At 39.6% G+C, this 25,757-nt stretch overlaps 1 protein-coding gene across 3 annotated transcripts in view; it reads left to right on the forward strand.

Annotated features, from left to right (window-relative positions):
* Positions 1-236: 236 nt before the first annotated feature.
* LOC122063697 (hepatocyte growth factor-regulated tyrosine kinase substrate) overlaps positions 237-25,757 on the forward strand; it is a 58,577-nt gene continuing 33,056 nt past the window's right edge. Inside the window, exons 1-3 of one of the 3 annotated variants that reach the window (XM_042627390.1) lie at positions 237-446; positions 3,960-4,016; positions 4,118-4,185. In XM_042627390.1, coding sequence (XP_042483324.1) covers positions 366-446; positions 3,960-4,016; positions 4,118-4,185 — 206 coding nt within the window. In that variant the 5' untranslated portion in view covers positions 237-365. The remainder of the gene's footprint in view (positions 447-3,959; positions 4,017-4,117; positions 4,186-25,757) is intronic. The other 2 variants (XM_042627389.1, XM_042627388.1) reach the window with 2 other exon arrangements.

The raw sequence follows: 25,757 nt of genomic DNA on the forward strand, positions 1-25,757 counted from the left end.
GGTAATTTAGACATTTTGAAATACAAGGGAGAAGGAGAAAGGTAATAATTTATTTCCAGACTCCACTACGTATGCACACGCTCACGCACAAAAAAGAAAAAAAAGAAAAGAAAAAAAGGGTGAGATTGAGAGGTAATTTAGACATTTTGAAATACAAGGGAGAAGGAGAAAGGTAATAATTTATTTCCAGACTCCACTACGTATGCACACGCTCACGCACAAAAAAGAGGTAAACCAGTTTACCAAAAATAAAATAAAAGCAGAAAGCAGTGCATTGGCCTTTCCCTTTTAAACTTAAAATCAGCCCTTGACCCGGTGTTGGATCGAGAGTCGAGAGCGAGAAAAAAAATCGTACCGCTGGCTTAATGTCGTCGGAACCTCCACCTTTCCAGGAAGCAGCACGCTGTGACATCTGCAAATGTAGCTTCAACACATTCAAACGACGGGTATGCCGAATTGCAATTCCTGGGTAGCAATTTTACCTTTCCTTCAATTATTTGATCTGTATTCTCAAAGTTATTGAACAACGCCGAGGGAAATTGTGCGTAAGAACAATAAAACTACTCTCCAAAGAAGAAATATCACTTTTTCGTGAAGTGTTTATGTGTCTCTTGCTTGATAGAGAGATCAATTGCCACCGTGGATCCTCTTCTCAATTGGAAAAAAGAAATGAAAATTTCAATGAATATTATTTGTTCAAAAGTTTTGATCGTATTTCACTTCACATTCTTTTGAAAATTTATGCAGGTATCTAGAATCTTGCTCTTGCACTTCCAGGATATTATTTTGCGGCTACCGTTCCCGTGATGTTTTTTTTTTTTTTGGGGGGGGTGTTTTTACTTAAATGTCTTGCAAGGTCTGAACAGATTGCGGCAGTTGGATTTTCAGGCCCTGAACCAGCACAATATGTCTATTATAATATTATGGATCCCTATCATTGTCTGAATTTACTTTCTTATATACCCCCCTAGAACTGACTCGGTCATATTTTGTTGTTAGGAAGGTGTATTTGTCCACCTACCCATCACAACCCACCGGTGTTGGAAACTGATTTAAGTTGTTAGCTATCTCTCTCAATCCTGATCTCTACATTAACTTGCTTAAACAGACACTGTAAGAAGAAAACAAAGAAGAAGAATACAGAAGAAATAGTTAATCCCAAAAACAATTCCAGAGCTTGTGCTCTTGAATTCCTTATTCCTCATGATGCTTATACATCCAGTGATTTGCAAGATCTTTACAAGCTTGCCTTCGTGATTATAATATTCAGCAGTATTGAATTGCAAATCCAATTTCTTGTTCTAATGAGCTCCTTTTCTTATGCCACTCATTCCAGCTATAAATATTATATTCCTTTCTGACATGATTACCAATGTACTTCCTCATTCTTCTTTTGGAAGTTACTGAAATGACCCTGCTCAATTGGCTTGAAATTCATACTAGCCATTATCCTGCAAGAAGTGAGGGTCTAAACCTGTGCATCTATCATTGATTAATTTCCTCAGTTAATAATTTACCAATACTTTATTGTAAATGTCCCTCCATCAAGTACTGTTGTCAGTACCCGTACGCTTTGAAATTAACTCATCACTGTTACATCTCTTTTTCAATGGAATACATATCATTGTATTTATGGGTATTCTCTATCCCGGGATTTTATCATCATTGAAGCAAATCTCAGTTCATCCAAGGCTTATGCAACCACATGGAGTCACCTATGTCAATAATTTCCTTCCATTCCACACTATCTGGGACTTCTATTCATTGTTAATGGCTTTGGGATCGATTTTCACATTAGTTTAAGCAATCTGACTCATGATGGATCTGCCGATCCAAGGGTAGAAAAATTCAGACGCCAAAAGTTTTTCATAATTGGCAATATTATTCTGACAACCATTAGATGGAGTTTATTTGAAAAAAAAAAATGTTGAGCATATATATATGGAAAAATGTTTTTTGTGGAGGATAATGGCCTGCCTTGCACCCAAACACATTGGGGGGGGGGAGTCAATGACTCTTTTGTGGATGCTTCCTCGCGTGCTCCCATTCGCCCACACTCCCCCATAGGAAATACTATTTTTTTCAAAGACCCCAGTAATATTGTACTGACAATCATCAGATAGAGTTTCCTTGGTAAAAAGAAAAAAAAACATAAATCTAAAAAGAAAGAAAAAAAAAAAAAAAAGAGAGGAAGAAAAGTAAGGCCCCAACACTATAACAGCATTAGTAAAAACAGAATTGTTAATTAAGGGTTGTGGGAGGAGGGCAGCCCTACCTATAGTGAGGCAGGAACCATCAGAGCTGGGTTGCTCGCTGCCATAAGCTGCAACGTGGAAGACCATTTGATGGAGAGTCACTCGTGGATTCATTTCCATAATAATGCATATATAGATTTGTATTAGTATCCTGTGAATGGATGTTCCTATTTTATTTATTTTTTATATTTTTGGGCTTAGATTTAACTTTTTATTATTTTATTTTGTATTTTATTATTTTTTTTAAGGAGCAACGGTTAAGTTGCACTATTGCAGCATGTTGGTCACAGGTTTGAAACTTAGAAACAGCCCCTCCCGCGAAGCAATGGGTAAAGCTTCGTACATTTGCCCCTCCTAGACTCTACAGTAGCAGGAGCCTCGTGCATTGGGTTGCCTTTTTTTTTTTTAATGGGTCAGCCCAAGCCCATAAAGTTGTTTTTATTTAATTGATGTAGGCCCATATAAAGTAGAATGAGAGTTTATTGTTGCTTTTTGTCTCAACCATAGAAACCCAATTAGATGGATGGTTGAGATTGCCTTAGTAGGTTTCTTGGGTTTCTTTTAAATCTCTGTAGTTGAGTTTAGAATTAGTTTTTTGTCTATTGATTTATGAAATCTGAAGGAGATTCTCCTTTGTTGAAAGCCTGAAGAGTTCTAATCTTTTCCAAGCCAATAAAAGCTTGCAATTGTGCCTGGAAGAGAGCACCTGTTTCCTACATTCTATCGTTGTTGGAAGAGTTCGACAGTTGTTTGCATTTTCAAAGCTGTCCCATTCTCTGCAAGAGTGGACAGCTTCCTTCGCTTCTTGGGTCCTCTGTTTTTGTACTGATTAGAGATCTGCCCATAGCTTTGCTTCTAGTAACAGAGATCGTTTTGTTTAACCCCCACAAATGTTTAAGCTTGATGTAAAACTCTAAGTCGAAGTGCCCGATCAATGACAAGCAACATGAAAGTCGTTTGAGGTGGTATGATCATGTTCAATGGAGGCCTGAGGATGCCCCAATAAGGAGGAGTGACCTAATTTAGATTGAAGGGGCTAAAAGATCTAGGGGCATGCCTAAAATGACCATAGGCGAAGTGGTAAGGAATGACATGCATAGTCTCGGTGTCGTCCCAAGTATGACCTTGGATAACCCCAGTTAGCTGAGATTCTCTTGAATTGGTGGGCTGTGCATCTTTCCTCTTACTCTCATCTTTCATCTTTCTACTCACCTCTCTTCTTTTCATCTTTTTTTTTTTGATGGATCCATGTAGCCGACCCCATTAAGTTGGGATAGGGCTGAGTTTGTTGTTGTTATAAAACTCTAGTAGAGGCTAAGGTGTTTCCACTGACATAGAATGGCCTTTCTGCTTGAGACCTTCTGAGTTCTGACTACCAGAACAATTGAACCACTAGCCGTTCAGCTTTGCATCAATAAGACTGAAGAATGTGATAGCTACCTGTAACATGGGTTAGAGAGAGATTCTTGAAAAAATGGAATATCCATGGCTTGTTCCATCTCTTTTGGAGGTCAAGAAATGACCCTAAATTCCTTCCATGAAATACAGGGTTTAAACTATTGCTTATACTACATTATCACCTCTATTAGTATTTCTTGCTATTTACTGGTATAGTTTGTATTTCATAATAGCAAGTTTCCATGTTCATGTTATTCATTTGCTGTAATATGTTTTTGAATCTCTCTCTCTCTCTCTCTTCTACAGCATCACTGCCGTTGTTGTGGTAGGACATTTTGCCATGAACATTCATCAAATCAAATGGTATGAACCTTACTGTTTCCTTTATCTACATCTTGAATTTAATATTCACTGTGGGAGAGTAATTATATGTCCATCCCATGTTTTATTCTATATTGTTTCAGGCTTTACCTCAATTTGGCATTCAGTCATGTGTCAGAGTTTGCTCCGATTGTTTCAATACCTCATCTCGGTAAACCAATTTCTGTTATTTTTTTTCTCTGTAATTTATTAAGATATATATATATATATATATATTGGATGAATAAATAAATTAATTACCAAGCAAGAGGAAATATACAGGAAAAAGGGGCGGAGGGGGGAGGGGCCCGAAGGCTACAAACCAAAAGGAGAATACCTCGGGCTAGCAGCTAAGGGGGGAACTGCTAGACAAGGGGAACAACAAGGGAGGCTAAGACAAGATAGTTAGGGGGAGACCCTAGGATACAACAATTAGCTTATTGCTTGGGATATCTCTAACATTCCTGAGCCCGATTGAGACTAATTTGGAATTGATGTCTGAGTAGATGGCCTTCCAAATCTTATCAAAAGACCTGAAATTGGAAGTCCATCTCGCAGGTTGCGTTCCATCCAAATATGATTGATGGTGGCACAAAATGCGAGCTTTCCAATAATATCACAAATGGTAACTCCTGAAAAAGTCATGTCAACCCAAATCCATTCACAGCTCAAGGGGGAGAATAATTCTTTTAGAAGGCCAGCAGTGGCTGAGAACCCTTTTCCAAATAGAGGAGGAGAAGGCACATGAGAAGAAAAGATGATCTGCATCTTCGGAGGCATTCAAACATAGGCAACAAGAGTTTATATTTATATAAGATATTTCTAGCACTAAAGTTGAAATTTGCCTAATACATCTAGGTTGTGTTCCGTTGCGACCTGAAATGATATCATTTTATTTTGATTTTTGATCACTTTAGTAGTTGGATGCATGTGTTGATACTTGATACTTAATACTTAAAAGTAAAACTGAATTAAGGTCATTTTAGATTTTTACCAAATGAACTTGTATTTATTATAGTTAAACATGGTGATATGTTATTTTTTGGGGTGAACAAATAACTCGTTACTAAAGGAGAAGAAAATACATATAGCCCCGAAAAGGGGGGGGGGAGAAGGGAAAGAGAGCACACACCATAAACCCCAGGGGGAGTCATGATTCCTGATTACAGAGCTTGGCCAAGAAGAAACAATGTGATAATTCCTTGGGGGAGGGGAACAATTGGAAGAAACTTTTGAAATCTTTGCTTTGACATCAAAGAAGATGGAGTTCCAAATCTTTCCTAACGGCCGAGAGTTGGAGGTCCATTTCCTATGATTTCTCTCCATCCATATTTGATTGATAGTTACACAGAAGGTAAGTTTTCCCACATAGTCACAAATGGTCTTCCCTTGAAATGTCATATCCATCCAGATCCACTCCCTTTAAAGAGGAAGAATTCTTCGATTAACCGGCCAGCATTTGGAGAGAACACACATCCATATAAAGGAGGAGACAGGGCAAGAAAAGAAGAGATGGTCAATGTCTTCATGCTCTGAACCACATAGATAGCATAAAGGGGAGACCTGAATCCTTCTTTGGACGAGGAAGGCTTGTGTGGGGAGGCATTTCATGAAGACTCTCCAAGCAGTGAAACTTTGTCGAGGGATATGATGCTTGAACCAAATGAGCTTGTGCCAGGGGGAGGGGGCCCATGAGATCTGATAAAGTCCCAAGCAGACTTTGCACTGAATAGGCCATTTGGAGCATGGTTCCAAAGAATAGTATCAATCTTCCTAAGACCCTGACTGTGGATGACAGGCAAGGAATTCCAAATTTCAGCAATCTGATTAGAGGCAGGGGCAGGGGCAGGGGCAGGGGCAGGGGCAGGGGGAGCCCAAGAAATAGAGGATATAATGTCGGCAACCATAGCATGCCTTGGGAGCCTTGAATTATAGATACCTTTGGCACTGAGAACTTGAGAGAGGAGCCCTTTTGGTGAGATGTTATTGAAAAGTGACAATGAAATGATTTTGTTTAACGTGGCAACCAAATGCTGTGTTACAGGCTCACAACATGGTTTTAGATACAACTTTATGACTTCCTTTCCTTTCCAGCCTTTTGAAATTCTGGTTTATAAAGTGAAACAAGATTCTTCATCATTTACTTGATGTCTTCTTCCCTTTTTCATTGTTTTAAAAGATGTGGAGGGGCACTAAGAACCCTCATTTGTTTGGGGCTTATTTTGTCTTATTGATATTCCTAGTGATGCGGATCTGAGTTCCAAAAGCTGGAATCAGATCGCTTATAGGCCAAAAAAAAAAAAAAAAAAAATCAATCTAGGCAAACCAGGGGCAATATTGTAATTTCTGGTACAATTTAGGAGCTTTTTAGAGTGAAATAATGGACTAAGGACTTAACAGGAATTAAATTCAAAGAGAAGGATCAGTTCTGAAAATAAAAATAGTAGTGGGGCTAAACTGAAATAAAAAAATCAGGATGAGGGTTATTTTGAGAATGTCAGAGAATAGAGTTTAAGTGTAAATAGGAAGAAGTATCATCTTCTACCTTAGGTCACGATGGAGAACAAACCCAGCGGCAAGAGGGAAGGCTTGCGATGGTGAGAACTTCCTCCAGGTGCATCGATTCAGCCCCAGCTCTTGGGCGAGGCTTGGATACCCTATGGCCTGTTGATTCCAACAGGAAGACACTTCGAAACAACAATCAAAGTTGAGCAGTACCTTCTGTAATCAGATCTGGTTGGTAGCTTTGGGTAGCTTGAGTTGCAGATTTCGTTTGTTCACAGCAGAGATCACTTTCAGGTCTGAGATTCAAGGCTTAGGGTCGCCCTTCAATGGTGAACTAACCCCCAAAAGTTGGTGAAGATAGAAGATGAGATGAAGGAGATCTATCGATCTCCAAGGTGCTGCAACTGCTGCCCAAATCAGGGGCTGGGAGAGAGAACCAGCAAGAAGAAGGGGAAGACAAAAGAAGAGAGGAAAAAAAAATCAGAAAGAGAGAGTCACGGCAGCCAAGGTTTCAGCCAAACAAACATACTTTCAATTTCATTCAATTCTTCAAAAAAACTGAACTCTTCACTAGAGTATTACATGGCTATATAAGAAAATTCAAAGCATAAAATTGATAGCTAATTAAAAAAGGAAACTAACCTATATAAAAACTGAAATAAAATCTGCCAAACTAATTCTAAGTCTAAAAAGGAAAGTAAATAAGGAACCGTATCAAATATATTATTTCTAAACCCATCACCCAACTGCATCACTTAGGTTGAAAATGAGAGATCGGTGAATTATGGTCTTTGAAAGTTCTCCTGAAATTTTCTCGATACGGTTCCTGACACTTCTCTTTTTATCACCAACACTATACGATACTCACTAAACTTTGGCACTGTCACTGTCACTCTATTGATCACTGCACTGTTGGCATTGGCATTACCTCACTCAGGTAGATGACGACATACCTGACATTGTCTTAAATACGACACATACACAACTGTATGCACCTCCACCTTGCAACCACCAAGTGGCCAGGTCTACCTAATGGTGCACACTCATACTACAAGGATCCACAATACTTTTATATTCACATAATTGCACAAGCATCTATAACACATTATATACATGGTTCGGTAGTGTGCTTACTCCACGGGGTAATACCCTAACCAAGGTTTCATATTATACTTGAGACATCACACACTTTTGACCACTACAATGGTCCAAAGATGTAACCACTGCTTCAATCTTTGTATTACAAAGGCAAGTTTCCAACCCTGATGATGAATTCTAGCCACTAGAATAACTTGGGAGCACCCTCCAATGCTTCAACCAATGCGATGCAATGCAAATGCAAGGGTAACATCCTCAATTTCATTGTCATAGTTGTGGAGATGTTCACTTTACCCCTATGTCTAGTTCCCTACTAGACACCCCTAACTACTATGATAAAATGGCTTATAGAATGCCCAAATACAAGCACATGTGATTGCATGCAATCACGAAACAGATCTCCCAAAAATACAAGTGTTGGTTTAGTCAATTCACCAAAAGCTTGGTATACAGTCCACGACGTGTAGCACGATGTGTAGTGTTGTAGGTGTCATCCAAGACCTCTTCTATAACATTAACGGTGGGTGGCTTGAGTTGGGGCAACCTCGCCATCTATTCTGAATCTCCATCATCTGGGTGATGTCCCATATAAAGATGAAGATCCATTACATTGAAAACATTGATTATGGTCATATCATTGGGTAACTCGAGCACATAAGCATTATGTCCTATTTATTTCAACACCTTGTAGGAATCCGTCTTCCTTGGGTGGGGTTTAGTGTTAGCACCTGTTTTAAACCACTCGGGATTGATGCAAATTGTCACCATGGGCCCGGTTTGAATTCTACATAACACTGATAGTGATCAGTTGAAGCTTTATACACATCATTGTTCAAAGCAATGCCGCAAGAATTTGTTAGCCTCAAGGCTAGTTTGAGCTTGGGGTGGTAGTAGAATATGATCAATAGGTCGCCTCGACTAAACTCCATGCAATATTTCAAAAGGAGTGCGAACTGTCATCTGGTTCACTGAACTATTATTAGTAAATTTAGCAATGTCGAGGATGGAAGGCCACGTTTTCACATAATCTCAAACCAAACATCTCAACAAATTATCCAAGCTTCTGTTCACTACCTTCGATAGTCTATGGGTAGAATATAGTTGAAAACTTCAACTTTGTATTTGTTTTCAGCCACGACGTCTTCCAAAAGTAACTCATGAACTTGACGCCATGCAGCCTATGCAGTCGCACCACTTCCTTGAAGAATAACTATGCAACTTGATATGCATAAAAAATATTACGACAAGGTAGAAAATGGGCCATCCTAGAAAAGTGACTTACTACTACCTTGATGGAGTCGTATCACTTTCTAGTAGGGGGTAGTCCATGCACAAAATCCATGCTAATATCTAGCCATGGTGCGTGAGGGATAGGTGATGGTGAGTATAAACCTGTATTTTGCTTCCCTCCTTTAGCAAGTTGACATACGTGACACCTCTTGATCATATGATCGACAGTTCATACAATATGTGGCCGATAGTATCAATTTGTCACCTTTACAATAGTCTTTTCCTTTCCAAAATGCCCTCCCAAGCCTCCTTCGTGTAACTCTATGTAATGTGATGCCGTGGAGAAGAGTTTGGAATACATAACCGTGTTTTGAAGAATAAATACCCATCATGCACTGAGTATTTAGGATGTTGTCTGCCTTGCTGTAACTTTGAATACAATGTTGAAATTTGTATCAGATGTGTACTCACCAAGAATGTGATCGCTGCTAATGGCATGTGTTGAAAATGTGTTCAACATAAGCACTTTTCGGGTAAATGCATCAGCCACTGTGTTCTCCTTTCTAGCCTTGTACTTCATGACGAACATAAACTCTTGCTAGTAAGTTACAACCGACTTTTGGGATTAAAGGTGCTTAAGTGCCTCATGATCGGTGTACAAAATATATTCCTTACCAATAAGATAGTGTCTACAGTGGCGTAACACTTGGACGACAGAGCATTGGTTGAATAAGAGCGCTTGGCATCAGTTGAGTTTTTTGCTATAGAAAGTGATAGGGTGCCCACCTTGCATTAACACGCCTACCAGACCAATGTATAAAGCATCAATCGTTACCTCAAAAACACGGTCAAAGTTTGGTAGGTGTAGTATCGGTGCCTTTGTCATCTTCTTCTTGATAAGAAGAAAGGCCTTTGTTGCCACAGGTGTCCATTCAAACTTGCCTTCATTCGACTTCATACATTTGGTGATGGGTGCCGTAATAGCACTAAAATTCCAAATGAACCTTCTGTAAAGGAAGCTAAACCATAGAAATTGCGAACTTTAGTAATGGTCTTTGTACGGGCCAATCGGTGATGTTCTTGATCTTCTCTTGATCAATATCAACACCTTTAGATGATACAATAAAGCCAATGAATATGACCTTGGACAACATAAAAGAACACTTCTTGAGATTTATGTATTTCTCGGTGCGGAGTTCCCTCAAGACTTGTATTAAGTGGTTGATATGGTCTTTTGGATGCTTGCTGTAAATTAAAATATCGTCAAAGTAAACAACCAAGAATTGACCAATAAGGGGATGAAGTACTTGAGTCATAGCTCTCACGACATATGCGACACCTCTTGTCTCTCCTGTTATAAGAACCACGATGATGCAAGCCACAATCTCTACCAAAGGAATGCTTCCGAATGGTGCAAAATGCCAAAACCATTTTAGCACCTTCATGTCCATTGGAAACTTCCATATCATCTAATACATGGTTTAAAAATGTAAAAAATGGTGCCATACTTTTCTGACAAATAAGTAATGAAGGAAAAAAAGTGGTCAATAGATTCTCGATCCTTCTTATGCATAAATGAAATATAGGGAAGAACGAACAACCTTGGATATCTGTACTGATATTCTGATACAAATCACCGGTAAGTACACTTTATGAATAATTTCTCACAAAGAGTGCTGTACATTCTGTTGTAGCATTTTAGATTTCCAGAACACCGGTGAGGAAAAGGTCTTTGGGTGTCTTATCATCATCTTCTGTAAATACAATCTTACTTTATATTTTCCATTACTGTTAAGAACTTAAGAACACAAATCCTTTTGTCCAAATGAGCCAGAGAGCGAGAGAGAGAGAGAGGCGCATCCAGAAGTAATTCAATTAGTTATCAACACTCACTCTAGTTCCTTTTCCCTAAAAACCTTTTCTAAAAGTAAAAGTGGATTCCAATTCATCCCATTTGGTGAGATTTCTTTTAAAGAATCCATCTTTTGATTTTTGGTAGTGGAAATAGTGTATACAATCTACCATATGATTGAGTCCTTAGGTTTCCAAGATAGTGTAAAAAGGAGTGCTTCGAATCATTGCTATTTGATTAGGACCTGTTCTAAAAAAGTCGAGGTATTTCAAATTGTTTGTTGACACGAACAAAGTCAGGGAAAACCTTTGAAATGATTTCAATATTGGACCTTGGAGGTCTCTAAGGGACATGACACCATCATGAATCCCTTGGAAATCTCCATCTCTGGCTATTCCCTTCATTATATTTCACCCAAGTGAGTAGTTGGATAAAAGGCATATAATGCCCTTCCAAACTGACCTTAAGGTTGGTAATTGGCAACACTGTCCCACCCATGACCCATCTTGGTCTACCCTATATTTTGATTTAATTTGTTAGTGACCTCGGATATCTGGTTCATAATATCCATTGCAACTTTGCAAGTAGAGAGGTGTTCTGACGGATATATTCCCAACTCTTAGCCTTCACTCCTTTATTGGCAAAGTCACTGTCTCCCATAAACATCTCATTCATATAATTAAGAAAAAAAAAGTAAAAAAAAAAAAAAAAGAAAAGAAGAGAAATGCGAATGATAAAAATAAAATCCACGCCTGTAAAACACGATTCCAATACCCATACCACTGATCCAAACACACTGCTTTTTTCTTAATTAATGTAGTGTTTCATTTTTTTCCTTTTGAATTTGTTTAGGACGTAAGATGATCTGTAGTTACTTGTTAAAGCATCACATGTAAATAGGGGATTTGATCTTGGGTCTGAGGTACGTGATTCTGTTGATCAGACTATTATCCCCTATGGAAGCTTAGACATAAAGCTTTGGAGGCCCACAAGGTGTTGGTGGCATCCAATGGTCTGAAAAAATGCTTTGGGTAGTGATGTTATAGGTAGGGTAATGTAGGACTAGGTTTGACAAGTCAAACTAGACCCAAACAACAGGATCTTGTAAACCAAAGAACAACCATAATGGCGGCAATCAACAGTCCAGAAGTAATCAATCAACAGTCATTGAAAACCAGAATTCTCAAATCCAGAACCTGGAATTTCTGAGCATAGAGACTACACCAACAAGTAGACTAACCAGCAATAGGAATAGAGTATTGAATAAGACAATTAGTAGCAAACACCACAGGAACAGATAAACCAAACCAGAACTCAACTCTGGACAGCAGGTTCTGAAACCTTACAGTCAATCCCAGCAGTTTTAGGAAATTCAATAACAGAATATTAAAGAGCCTGTAATCAACTCAGATTACTAATTAGAAAGGTCCAGTCCATCGGAGAATAAAGGCAGCAGTCAAATACAACATAGATTAGACAAGAAAATCTGGGCAGAACTTCAATCGGACAGAACAGGGAGACTTCCCATAAGTCTCAATCCCCTGGTCAGATCCCTCTAAATTTTGGATCGCGTCTCCCATTCAGCAAGGGCAGCACTCGACCAGAATTTCAGATCCATCTGACGGCTGGTCTCTTAGATCGGTACAGGTATGTGGGAGAATCCAGAACTCTTAAAACCCAGAAAAATTCTGCAGAAAGTTCAGATTACTTGGGAAATTGAAGAAGATAACCACAATAAGAGAACCAGAAATAATAACAGCCCACTCGGACTTCTCGCCGCAGAGTGTCGCTTGGATCAAACACCAAACCCTTCTTCTTTGATCAAACACAAAGAACCCTCATAGAGGAGAAATGCAGTAGCATCTTTTTTTTGTTCATAAAATCGTTGTTCTACAAATGAGAGCTCTCCTTTATTTATAATAATGATGGGGAGGGTTTACAAGTAATAGTAACTCAGAGTTACTAAAAATTGATTACAAGAAGTTACTAAAAACTGGAAATTAGAATCTAATGAAAATAGAAACTAGTCTAGACAGAAATTAGAAACTAACAATGACTTGAATTTAGAAACTAATTTAGGTACTGAAATTAGAAACTAAATAACCCCATCTAAAAAGGAAACTAAAGAAAAAGGAAACAAATCACTGAATCCCGTATGCAACCTTAGAACCCCTAGTTTAGACCCATAAAAGTAGCCCAATATACTCCAAACCACATGGACTGAAGGCCCAACACGTATACAACCCAACCCTAAGCTTATTCCTAATAAAACAAGCCTAGTTTGGTGAAGAATCTGCATCAACTCTCCCCGGCTTGGAAACATTCGACTCTGACGAATGGATAAGGGACATGTAGCGCTTATACAAGTCGGGATCAAGCCTCTTTAAATCATCAGCATGAATCCAAGTACAGTCACTACGGGGACGACCTTTCCACTTGACAAGAAAAGTGTGATAACCGATGCCACGGCGGGAGGTCTTGTAATTATCATCCAAAACGTCTTCAATAACTTCAGAAGTGGGTGGCTTCAGTTGAGACAACCTCAGCATTTGCTCCGAGTCTCCATCATCTGAATGATGCCCAACATAAAGGTGAAGATCAGCCACATCAAACACGTTGCTTATGGTCATGTCATCAGGCAACTCAAGCACATAAGCATTAGGTCCTATACGTTTCAGCACCTTGTCGGGACCCATCTTTCGCGGATGTAGCTTGATATTGACACCTGTCTAAAACCGTTCAGGATTTACTCGAATCATCACCATGTCCCTGGGTTTGAACTCCACATAACACCGATGACGATCAGCAGAAGCCTTATACACTTCATTGTTCAAGGCAATACGCCGTCGGACGTTGGCATGCACCTCAGTGATATGACGTAAGAACTCATCAGCTTCAATACTAACTCGAGCCTGGGGTGGAAGTGACATAAGGTCAATAGGCCGCTTAAGTTGGACTCCAAGCAAGATCTCAAAAGGAGTACGACCTGTTGTCCTATTCACTGAGCTGTTGTAGGCAAATTCTGCAATGTCAAGAATAGAAGGCCATGTCTTCTCATAGTCTCGAACCAAACACCTCAACAAGTTTCCCAAGCTATGGTTCACCACCTCTGTCTGTCTGTCTGTGGATGAAATGCAGTTGAAAAGTTCAGCTTTGTATTTGTCTTCAACCACAATGTCTTCCAAAAATAACTCATAAACTTAACGTCACGGTCAGATACAATACTAGTTGGCAGCCATGTAGTCGTACTACTTCCTTGAAGAAGAGCTTTGCAACCTGATAAGCATCAAAAGTTTTACGACAAGGTATAAAATGAGCCATCTTAGAGAAACGATCCACAACCACCATAATGGAATCATATCGTTCTCTAGTAGGGGGTTGTCTAAGAACAAAATCCATGCTAACATCAAGCCACGGTGCATGAGGAACAGGTAGTGGAGAGTATAAACCTGTGTTCTGTTTTTCCCCTTTTGCCAACTGACATACATGGCATCTCTTGATCACATGATCGACATCTTTTGCAATGTATGGCCAATAATATCGATCAGTCACCTGTGCAAGAGTCTTATCTTTCCCAAAATGTCCTCCTAATCCTCCTCCATGTAACTCTCGTATGATGTGATGACGTAGGGAAGAGTTTGGGATACAAAGCCGCGTGCCAAAGAACAAGTACCCATCATGAATAGAGTACTTTAGGTGCTGCCCACCTTATTGTAACTCCATAAAGACAGTGCTGAAATCAGAATCAGATGTATACTCACCTCGTATCTGATTTATGTTAATAACCTGTGCTGAAAATGTGTTAAGTGTGAGCACTTTCCGGTTAAGTGCATCAGCCACTGTATTCTCTTTTCCCGCCTTGTACTTCATAGCAAATACAAACTCCTACAAGTAGGCTACCCATTTGGCATGTCTGTGGCTAATCGATTTCTGTGAGTGAAGGTGCTTCAAGGCCTCATGATCAGTGTACAAAATGAACTCCTTACCAATGAGGTAGTGCCTCCAATGGCGTAGCACTTGGACGACTGCATACAACTCCAAATCATAAGTCGAATAGCGCTTCTTGGCCTCATTCAATTTTTCGCTATAAAAAGCGATGGGGTGTCCTCCTTGCATTATCACTCCTCCTAGCCCAACATGTGAAGCATCTGTAGCTACCTCAAATACTTTGTCAAAATCTGGTAGGCGTAGGATGGGTGCCTCGGTTATCTTCCTCTTCACAAGAGTGAAGGCTTTGGTCGCTGCAGCTGTCCATTCAAACTTCCCTTTACTCGACTTCATACATTCAGTGATGGGTGCCATTACTGCACTGAAGTTTCGAATAAATCTCCTATAGAAGGAAGCCAACCCATGGAAGCTACGGACTTCTGTTAGAGTCTTAGGTGTGGGCCAATCAGTGATGCTCTTGATCTTCTCCGTATCAGCTTCAACCCCCTTTGATGACACTATAAATCTAAGGAATACAACCTTGGGCAGCATGAAGGAACACTTCTTGAGATTAATGTATAACTTCTCAGCACGGAGTACTCTCAAGACTTGCCTCAAGTGATCCTTATGCTCTTCTTGGTTCTTACTGTATACCAGAATGTCATCAAAATAAACAACCAAAAAGCGACCAATGAATGGACGAAGTACCTGTGTCATCACCCTCATAAAAGTACTAGGTGCATTTGTCAGACCGAATGGCATGACTTTCCACTCATATAAGCCATCCTTGGTCTTAAAGGCGGTCTTCCACTCATCCCCAGAACGAATGCGAATCTGATGATAGCCACTCCTCAGATCTAGCTTGGAAAAGACCTTTGCCCCGGACAGCATATCCAACATATCATCTAGTCGTGGTATAGGAAACCTATACTTCACTGTTATCTTGTTGATAGCACGGCTGTCCACACACATACGCCAAGAACCATCCTTCTTTGGCATGAGTAAAGCTGGTACTGCACAAGGACTTAAGCTCTCCTCAATGAAGCCCTTCTGTAGTAACCCATCCACTTGCCGTTTCAGCTCGGCATGCTCAGTAGGACTAAGTCTGTAAGCAGGAAGGTTGGGTAAAACCGAACCAGGTACCAAGTCAATTGCATGCTGTATGTCTCTCATGGGAGGCAACTCATCTGGGAGATCATCAGGGACTAAGTCAGAAAAATCAGACAGGAGCTCTCTGATAGGTGCACTATACGTTACCTCTGGTTGGGGGGTGACTTCCCTAGTAACAAGTGCCATAACCATTCCAGTCTCATGACTTGTGCGTAAGAACTATTTATGGGAAATAGTTAGCAACTCCTTTGTGGGCAGAGCTAATACCTTCTTCTCATTGACAATGCCCTTCTGATTTGACCTTAATGATCTCTTCCGCCGTATTTCAGCCGGCACATTTACCGGATAGAAAGTTATAGGAACACCCTTCCACATGAAAGTACACAGATTCTTCTTCCCTCCAACCATGGCATCATTATCATACATCCAGGGACGACCAAGCAATACATCTGTGAGTTTCATTGGGATCACATCACACCAAACTTTCTCTTCATATCGGTAAAGTTTCAAAGGAAATGAGCACCTCTTATTCACCTCTAAGGTATTACCATTCAGCAAGGATACCTTATAAGGCTGAGGATGTGGGTCAGCTTTCAAGGTTGCTTTCTTCACAAAGGCTTCAGAAACAATGTTGACACAACTGCCACTATCAATGATAATCTGACAAGTATGCTCACCTGACTTCATACGGCTGTAGAATATGCAGTTACGTCGCCAATCCTCTCCTTTGGTTTCAGCCACCAATATGCGAGTAACAATATTTATTCCCTGGGTATCATCCTCATTAGTGTTTTCCATATCATAGTCATATCCACCATCATCATCATCATCTAATGGATAGGGATAAAGAGCTGACTCATCCTCCTCATTGGAGTCTTCAACCTCAGCTACTGCATTAACCCTCTGCTTATGCGGACAAGACTTAGCAAAATGTCCATTCTCTTGACAATGGAAACACTGTACCTTATTACTACCTGTCATGGGCGCCTTCCCTTTATGATCAGCTCGTGGAGGAAAAGTGGATTTTGGAGGTGCTGAGCTACTAGGTTTAGTGGCTGGAAAATTCTTCTTTACCTCCTCAACTTGGAAACCAAACCTTCTAACTGGCTGTGCTAGAAGCTCTTCTGCTCGTAGGGCCTTGTCAAAACAATCCCTCACTGAGTGCACTTCAACAACTCCGATACCCCTGTTGATTTCAACGTGCAATCCCAGTCGAAACCGAGATAACAGTTGCCTTTCATTCTCCCTTATGCCTGTACGAGAATAAAGTGCGTCAAACTTGTTCATGTATTCGGCAACAGTCATAGACCCTTGACGAAGAGAGTTCAACTGGTCTTGTATGCGAGCTCTGAAGTTGCGTGGCAAGTATTTATTTGATAACTCAAGCTTCATCTCTTCCCAACTAGTAGGTTCTCTACCACGGTCTTCGAACACTAGCTCATAGGTCCTCCACCACTCACGAGCAGCCCCAACTAGCTTAGCTCGAGCTAGTTTCATCTTCCGTTCCTCAGGTAACTGATAATAGTCAAAATAGTCGTCTAGTGCCACTGCCCAATCATAGAACAATTGGGGGTCATATCTCCCATCAAACTCCTCTAGATCGCGCTTGACCTTCTGTGAATCTCCAGAATACCTCTGTTGCATGGAACGCTCAGTCTCAAAATATCCTCTTACATGCTCTTCAAAAGTAGGTTGTGCTACCGGAACCCTCTGTGGTGCTCTCAGATTAGGGTTTGCTCTCCTGTTAGTCAACTGAGTAACCACATTCATTGGAGTGTCCACTCGGGTGTTGTACGTGAACTGCCAGTAGGCTGTTGGGATGGGGTCTCTTCATTCAACAACCTGGCATCCAATTCAGCCTTTATTTCAGCTCTTATATTCTGTATCAACTCCATAATAGAAGCTAAGGTGGGGGTGTTGTTCTCAGCCATCCTCTGATACCACTTAATGTAGGACTAGGTTTGACAAGTCAAACTAGACCCAAACAACAGGATCTTGTAAACCAAAGAACAACCATAATTACCCAAACATTGGTGGCAATCAACAGTCTAGAAGTAATCAATCAACAGTCATTGAAAACCAGAATTCTCAAATCTAGAACCTGGAATTTCTGAGCATAGAGACTACACCAACAAGTTGACTAACCAGCAATAGGAATAGAGTATTGAATAAGACAATTAGTAGCAAACACCACAGGAACAGATAAACCAAACCAGAACTCAACTCTGGACAGCAGGTTCTGAAACCTTACAGTCAATCCCAGCAGTTTTAGGAAATTCAATAACAGAATATTAAAGAGCCTGTAATCAACTCAGATTACTAATTAGAAAGGTCCAGTCCATCGGAGAATAAAGGCAGCAGTCAAATACAACATAGATTAGACAAGAAAATCTGGGCAGAACTTCAATCGGACAGAACAGGGAGACTTCCCATAAGTCTCAATCCCCTGGTCAGATCCCTCTAAATTTTGGATCGCGTCTCCCATTCAGCAAGGGCAGCACTCGACCAGAATTTCAGATCCATCTGACGGCTGGTCTCTTAGATCGGTACAGGTATGTGGGAGAATCCAGAACTCTTAAAACCCAGAAAAATTCTGCAGAAAGTTCAGATTACTTGGGAAATTGAAGAAGATAACCACAATAAGAGAACCAGAAATAATAACAGCCCACTCGGACTTCTCGCCGCAGAGTGTCGCTTGGATCAAACACCAAACCCTTCTTCTTTGATCAAACACAAAGAACCCTCATAGAGGAGAAACGCAGTAGCATCTTTTTTTTGTTCATAAAATCGTTGTTCTACTAATGAGAGCTCTCCTTTATTTATAATAATGATGGGGAGGGTTTACAAGTAATAGTAACTCAGAGTTACTAAAAATTGATTGCAAGAAGTTACTAAAAACTGGAAATTAGAATCTAATGAAAATAGAAACTAGTCTAGACAGAAATTAGAAACTAACAATGACTTGAATTTAGAAACTAATTTAGGTACTGAAATTAGAAACTAAATAACCCCATCTAAAAAGGAAACTAAAGAAAAAGGAAACAAATCACTGAATCCCGTATGCAACCTTAGAACCCCTAGTTTAGACCCATAAAAGTAGCCCAATATACTCCAAACCACATGGACTGAAGGCCCAATGCGTATACAACCCAACCCTAAGCTTATTCCTAATAAAACAAGCCTATTCTGCTGAAGAATCTGCATCATTGGGCCTTTTGTTTTTTTATTTCATTGTAATGAGCCTAATTTATAAGCTATAAAGTGGGGTGAAGATAGTACATAGGTGATGGAGGGCCGGTAGGGGTAGGGAAGAAATCCCTGAGAAAGGGGGGGAAAAAGAATCACACACAGTCCTCAGGCTCTCAACACTCAAAACTCAATTCATCATTCTATTCTTTAATTACTCTATCAGTTACAAGTATATTAATAGGCAAATAAAAGACTCTAACATGGAAACAAATCTTGGAAGAAGAATCACACACACAACCCTCAGGCTCTCAACACTCAAAACTGAATTCATCATTATGTTATCTAATTACTCTATCATTTACAAGCATATTAAATAGGCAAATAAAAGACTCCAACATGGAAACAAATCCTGAAACGAAACTAGGAAACCAACTCTAAATAGCAAACTAACTCAATCTAAGAAACTAAAATAAATTAAGAAACTAATATCTCCCTATGTATCCTACTTAAAATAAAAGATTACATAATATTCCCAAATAAATAAGATTTACTAAAATCCTATTAGACCAAGTAACCAAATATGGATCGGCCTCATCTTCGTCTGGATACCTAGATGGGTTTGGATCGGTCAATGGGTGTGCATCTATATCAACTCCCCCGGTGTTGAGAAAAAATCGTCCACGAGTTTTGTAGAATGGGAGAATCAACACCAGTCGATCAACATCCATCCTTGCCTGTATGAATTCACCATCAAAACCATGATTGAATGCTATGAAATCCACGACGCGAAGTTCATTGGTGAAATAGTGACTCGGGAAAATAAAATCAATTGGTTCACTGAAGAGATCAACCGATTTAAAATTTTTCACAAGTTGATCTACAACTTCCAACGGTGCCATCTTATCTTCTACCATTGGTGATTCATCTTCTGGTTTGTCTACCTGTTGTTCAATGGCTGAGATCACATAATTGAAGGTAGAGTGTACTTGGGTTTTGATAGCCGCGAGCTTCTCTATGATCAATTACATTTGTTGACGGATATCTAGTAAAAGCTCTAGATCCATCACCTAGGTTTTTGGAATCACTATGGATGGATACTCAAAGCAAGGAGTGAGTGGTAGAATGGTAAATAACTCTATTTTTTTTTTTGTTTTTGCACGGATGGCAGAACTGTAAATACTGAAATTCAATTTAAGTTCCAAAAGATGTCATGTGTGGGTGCAGGGGTATACTTGGAAAGACAAGGTAAAATATGGACTAAAAGGAATTGAAGGAGAAAGAGGAGGGTATTTCAGGAAATATATCATAACTAAAGGAAAAAGGGCACAAAATGGAGATATCGTGGGGTGGGGTAGGGTTTACCGACAAAGGAGAGACTTCTCCTTTTGGAGACGAGAGACCAGCAAGGCTGTTTCTGCTCTGTCAAAGAAGTTGAGTCGATGGTACTTCGACGCTGGTACACTTCTTTCTCTCTTCTCGGCTTCTCTTCTTCTTCTTTTTTATTTTTTTTATTTTTCAATTGCTGCTGGTGGAAAAGGAAAGAGGAGGCGGTGGGGGTTCTCCTATTTGGGAATCGAAGGGAAAAAGGAGGGATTAGGACTGGGTTTCAACAGGTATTTTTGGGATTTTTTTTTTTGGTGTTCTTAGTCATGGTAGAACCTAGATAGAGAATGGGAAGGGAAGAAGAAGATGGAAGGAAGAAGGGGAATGGGGATCTTCGGCTCTACTACCAATTGATGGAGGGCCGGTAGGGGTAGGGAAGAAATCCCTGAGAGGGGTCTCAGAGTTGCAAGGGAGAGAGAGAAATCGCACTAAGAAAGGGGGGGAAGAAGAATCACACACATAGCCCTCAGGCTCTCAACACTCAAAACTCAAGTTATCATTCTATTCTCTAATTACTCTATCAGTTATAAGCATATTAAATAGGCAAATAAAAGACTCCAACATGGAAACAAATCCTAAAACGAAACTAGAAAACCAACTCTAAATAGGAAACTAACTCAATCTAAGAAACTAAAATAAATTAAGAAACTAATATCTCCCTCTGTATCCTACTTAAAATAAAAGATTATATAATATTCCCAAATAAATAAGATTTACTAAAATCCTACTAGACCAAGTAACCAAATATGGATCGGCCTCATCTCCGTTTGGATACCCAAATGGGTTTGGATCGGTCCATGGGTGTGCATCTACATCAATAGGATTAATAGTTAAGTGTTGAGTTAGATCATCATACTTAATAGCTTTTAAGAGTTTTATTTTGACTCTATTGTGAGAGTGATTAGGAGTCGTTTTATGAGTCAGTCTAGGAAATTTTTATGCGGTCTTTATGTTGTAATACACCCCAATCAAGTAAGGAGAATTTTGATTTTGTAAAGAGTTTTGGAGCTGTTGAACTGGCATATGGGATTGGTATTCCAGATCTGATCTCCTCCTTTCCTTTTTATCCTTTTACCTCTATTATTCTTATTCTATGATATCTACTTCTATTTGCTCTCAGTTGAGAACCATAGGTTTGAGAATGGTTTGACTTGTCAGTAATGACATAGGTCTTTCTTATTTATAAGAAAATTACAACCAAATATATAAGGAAAGTAGGGTAACACTAACTAAGCGTCCCTATCTACAAGACTTGCTATGGTAATTAGTAACTAACCAAGGTAAATAGTAAACTAACTATAGTTATCTTAATGCTCCCTCTCAAGTTGGTGCAAATATATCAAACATGGTCAACTTGGAGAGAAAAGGATGAAACGCCTTACAAAGAATAGCCTTGGTAAACACATCAGCTAACTGATTCTCAGAACAAACAAAGGGTATGCAGATTGTCCCCTGTTCGAGCTTCTCTTTGATGAAGTGTCTATCAATCTCAATGATGCAGATTAATAATCAAAATGGGCTTGTTTTATTAGGAATAAGCCTAGGGTTGGGTTGTATATGTGTTGGGCCTTCAGTCCATGTGGTTTGGAATGTATTGGACCACTTTTATGGGTCTAAAAGAGGGGTTCTAAGATTGAGTACGGGATTACTAGTTATTTTCCTTTTTCTTTAATTTCCTTTTTAGATGAGGATATTTAGTTTCTAATTTTCAGTCATAAGTTAGTTTCTAATTCCAGTTGTTTTATTTCCTAGTTTACTTTTCTAGATTTAGTAACTAGATGTTGGTAATCTTTATTTCAGTTTTTTGAAGTTACTAAATTGTAATCACCCCCCATCATTATTATAAATAAAAGAGAGCTCTCATCATTAGAGCGACGATTTATGAATGAAAAAAAGAAGCTTACTGCTATGTCTCTGCTGAGACTGCTGTGTGTTTGATCACAGTGGAAGGGAGTGGTGTTTGATCCATTCGACTTCTTACGGTGGGAAGCCCGGGAGGATCTACTACAAGTGTTTTCTTCTTCTTCAAGCTATTTCTCTCATCTTTTATAAAGTATATAAGGTAATAAAGTGCTGGTTTGCTTCACAGGTATTAGATCTGATCTTTCTTAAGTTCTGGTTCTGGAATTTCCAGATTTGCTCCCATTGCCCCTTCACTGATCTGAACATTCTGCCATCTGATGACTCACACAATCTGGTTGAGTGTTATACCCATGGAGAGGATGGTTCAATCCAGTTTATAGACCAATCAGACCTGGAATTTATTGATTAAGTGAAATCTCCCTATTCTGGTCGATCTCAGTAAACCCAAATCTGCCTAGAAATTTTGGATCGACTGTTCTGAAAGTTTGTGCATTATTTTGGTCACTGTTCTCCTATGATTCAGTCCCTGATATTGGTGTATTTAGTCCTTGATTTCCTGATTATTATCCAGCTACTGAACTACTGAAATATTGAGGTCGATACATGACAGTTACAGATCTGAGTTTTTTTTATTGTCTGAATTATTTTCTGTTGTTTCCCTTGGTCTGCGGTTCATGTTGTTAGATTGAATTGGACCTAAGTGAAGCTTTGAGAGACCTATTATTAGTTCTATTCTTTGTCCATATACCCTACTGGTTTGAGATCGATTATTTACTTCAGTTCTGCCCTGCTGATTATTGTAATCTGATTTGCTATATATTAAAGTGTGGGCTGGTTCTGGTTGTTCTTTGGTTAAAAGTTCCTGCAGATTGACACTTGATTAGACCCCTAACCTAGTCTACATTAAGTGGTATTAGAGTATGGCTGAGAACAACACCCCCTCCCTAGTTTCTATTATGGAAATGCTACAGAATATGAGAACTGAACTGAAGGCTGAACAAGTTTTGTGGACTGAACTGAATGCAAGGTTGTTGACTGTGGAGACCCAACCACAACAACCTACCCGTGGCTCTCATACGCCACCTGAGGTGGAAGCTCCATTGAGCATAGCTACTCAGTTAGCTAACAAAAGACCCATCTCGAATCTGAGAGCACCACAAAGGGTTCCTGTAGAGCAACCTACTTTTGAAGAATATATGAGAGGTTACTTTGACAATGAATGACCTACATATCATAGACACTCAAGAGATTCACAGAATGTCAAGCTTGACCTCAAGGAGTATGATGGTAGGTATGACCCTCAAATGTTTTATGATTGGATAGCTGCTTTGGATAACTACTTTGACTACTATGACCTATCTGAGGAATGAAAAATTAAACTAGCTCGTGGTAAGCTAGTTGAGGCTGCTCGTGATTGGTGGAGAACCTATGAGCGTGAACTGGAAGACTGTGGTAGGGAACCTGCTACATGGGAGGTGATGAAGCAAGAACTGTTTGACAAGTACTTGCCACGTAACTTTAAGGCTCGCATACATGACTAACTGAATTCTCTTCGTCAGGGGAATATGACTGTGGCAGAGTATATGAACAAATTTGATGCACTTTATTCTCGCACCGGCATTAGGGAGAGTGAAAGGCAATTACTTGGTTTCAACTGGGATTACGAGCTGAAATTAATGGAGGAATTGGTTTTGCTGATTTACTTGCATTTGTCTGTATCCAAAGCTTATCATAGCTTTCATAAACCGGCCAAACCATGCCCTAGGAGATTGTTTAAGACCATACAATGACTTCTTCAACTTACAGACACGCCCGACAGTCGAAGGAGATGCAATACCAAGAGGAACATATAGATTTCCTCTTCAAGGTCTCCATTGAGAAACACATTCTTGACATCCAACTGTTGAAGATTCCACCACGGATTGGCTGCAACAGATATCATTGCCTTGATAGAATTTGTTGAATCATGTAATTCATGTTGAAGGGCATTTTAGGCCGTTCCCCCTCCACTGACCCTAATTAATGAGGGGCAATGGATGAGGGGCGTTGTTGTATTTTTCCTTTTGTCTTGCTTATTATAAATAAAAGCTTAAGTGATCTCATTATTCACTCAAGCATTCTACCCTAATTTGGCTGTTATCATGGTATCAAAGCCACTTTTCTGATCTAGGGTTTTTTCAGTCTTCCCCTTCTCTTCTTCCTAAATTGCAAGCCTCCATCCCTTCTCAACCTCCACCTTCTTCTCAACCTCCATCTTCTTCTCTTCCTTTGTCTCCTTAATTCCCCATAGGGTAGCACTAATAAAGTGATTCATATGAATTTAGTTGTTTTCCTACACATTACCTCAATATGTTAAACCCTAAAATCTTGCTAGTTAGCAATTGGAGCACTTTTCCCTACCCTTCGATTTTTTTTCCTCTTCTTATAGTTTGATTCTTTCTTCTGTTGAGATCAAACCTCCTCTTGAAGATCAAACACTGCACCTTGAAGAAGTATCCATCATTGCTTTTGAAGACCACACACATCTGCGATTTCAGAAATCATGGTTTTCTCCAAAACCCTGACTACATTGATTTTTTGAATTCCACTCTCGGATACAGTTGATTTTTGGAGGAGATCATCCCTGCCCTAGAGAGGAGTTCAAACCTACTTGTGGCACTATCTGCCAAATTTTGGTGTGTGATCTCTCTTCTTCTCTAAAATTAGGGTTTTCTACATCTCACTAGTCCCTTATCAAAAGTGAGTTATATTTGGAGGAGTGATTCAATATCCCTACAAGGCAACTCAATCCAACTTTGAGCACTTTATGACTGCTGGTTTTGAATATTTTGGATTTCTCCCTATCATTGTCGATTTCTCCTTGGTGCCATCATGTCACGCAAATACTACAACCTCAGGATTTGATGCTCAAGGTTGCAATTAATATATACCTTTTGGTGCTTACTCTATGAAATTGGAGGGAGCTGATTACCTCGTCTAGTCTAGATCTACCTACCTCACTACTGCTGTCAGAGATCTCACTGGACACGGCACAGACAAATCAAAGAAACCCTCTGAAGAGGGTACCACTCATGACAAATGGATCATCAATGACTCTTTGGTAATGTCTTTTTTTATCAGCTCTATTTATCAGTCTATTTCTAGAGGATTCTTCTTGTTGGAAATTGCTTCTCAAATCTAGGCTGCTGCCAAGGAAACCTATGGACAAATAGGGAATGATGCTCAAGTATTTGATCTTCGCAAGAAAGTTCGTACCACTACTCAGCAAGACCTCTCTGTGTCCAAGTAGTAAGCTGAACTTCGAACTTTGTGGTATGAGTTTGATCACTTTGCAAACTATCAACCTTCTAGTGCTGAAGACATTGCTCCCTATACAAAGTGTATGGACAAAATCAGGTTGTGTGATCTCTTGGCTGGTTTGAATGTTGAGTGTGATAAGATTCGTGTCCGAGTACTTAGCAAATCTCCCCTCTCTACTCTGGAACAGTCCTTTGTGCTAGTTCATGTGGAGGATTGTCCTTTCAACTCTATGCTTCATCCTCCCACTACTGAAAAATCAGCCCTACAAACTGGTTCCACTTCTATTT

Source organism: Macadamia integrifolia, unplaced genomic scaffold, assembly GCF_013358625.1.
Source record: "Macadamia integrifolia cultivar HAES 741 unplaced genomic scaffold, SCU_Mint_v3 scaffold1424, whole genome shotgun sequence".
NCBI lineage: Eukaryota > Viridiplantae > Streptophyta > Magnoliopsida > Proteales > Proteaceae > Macadamia > Macadamia integrifolia.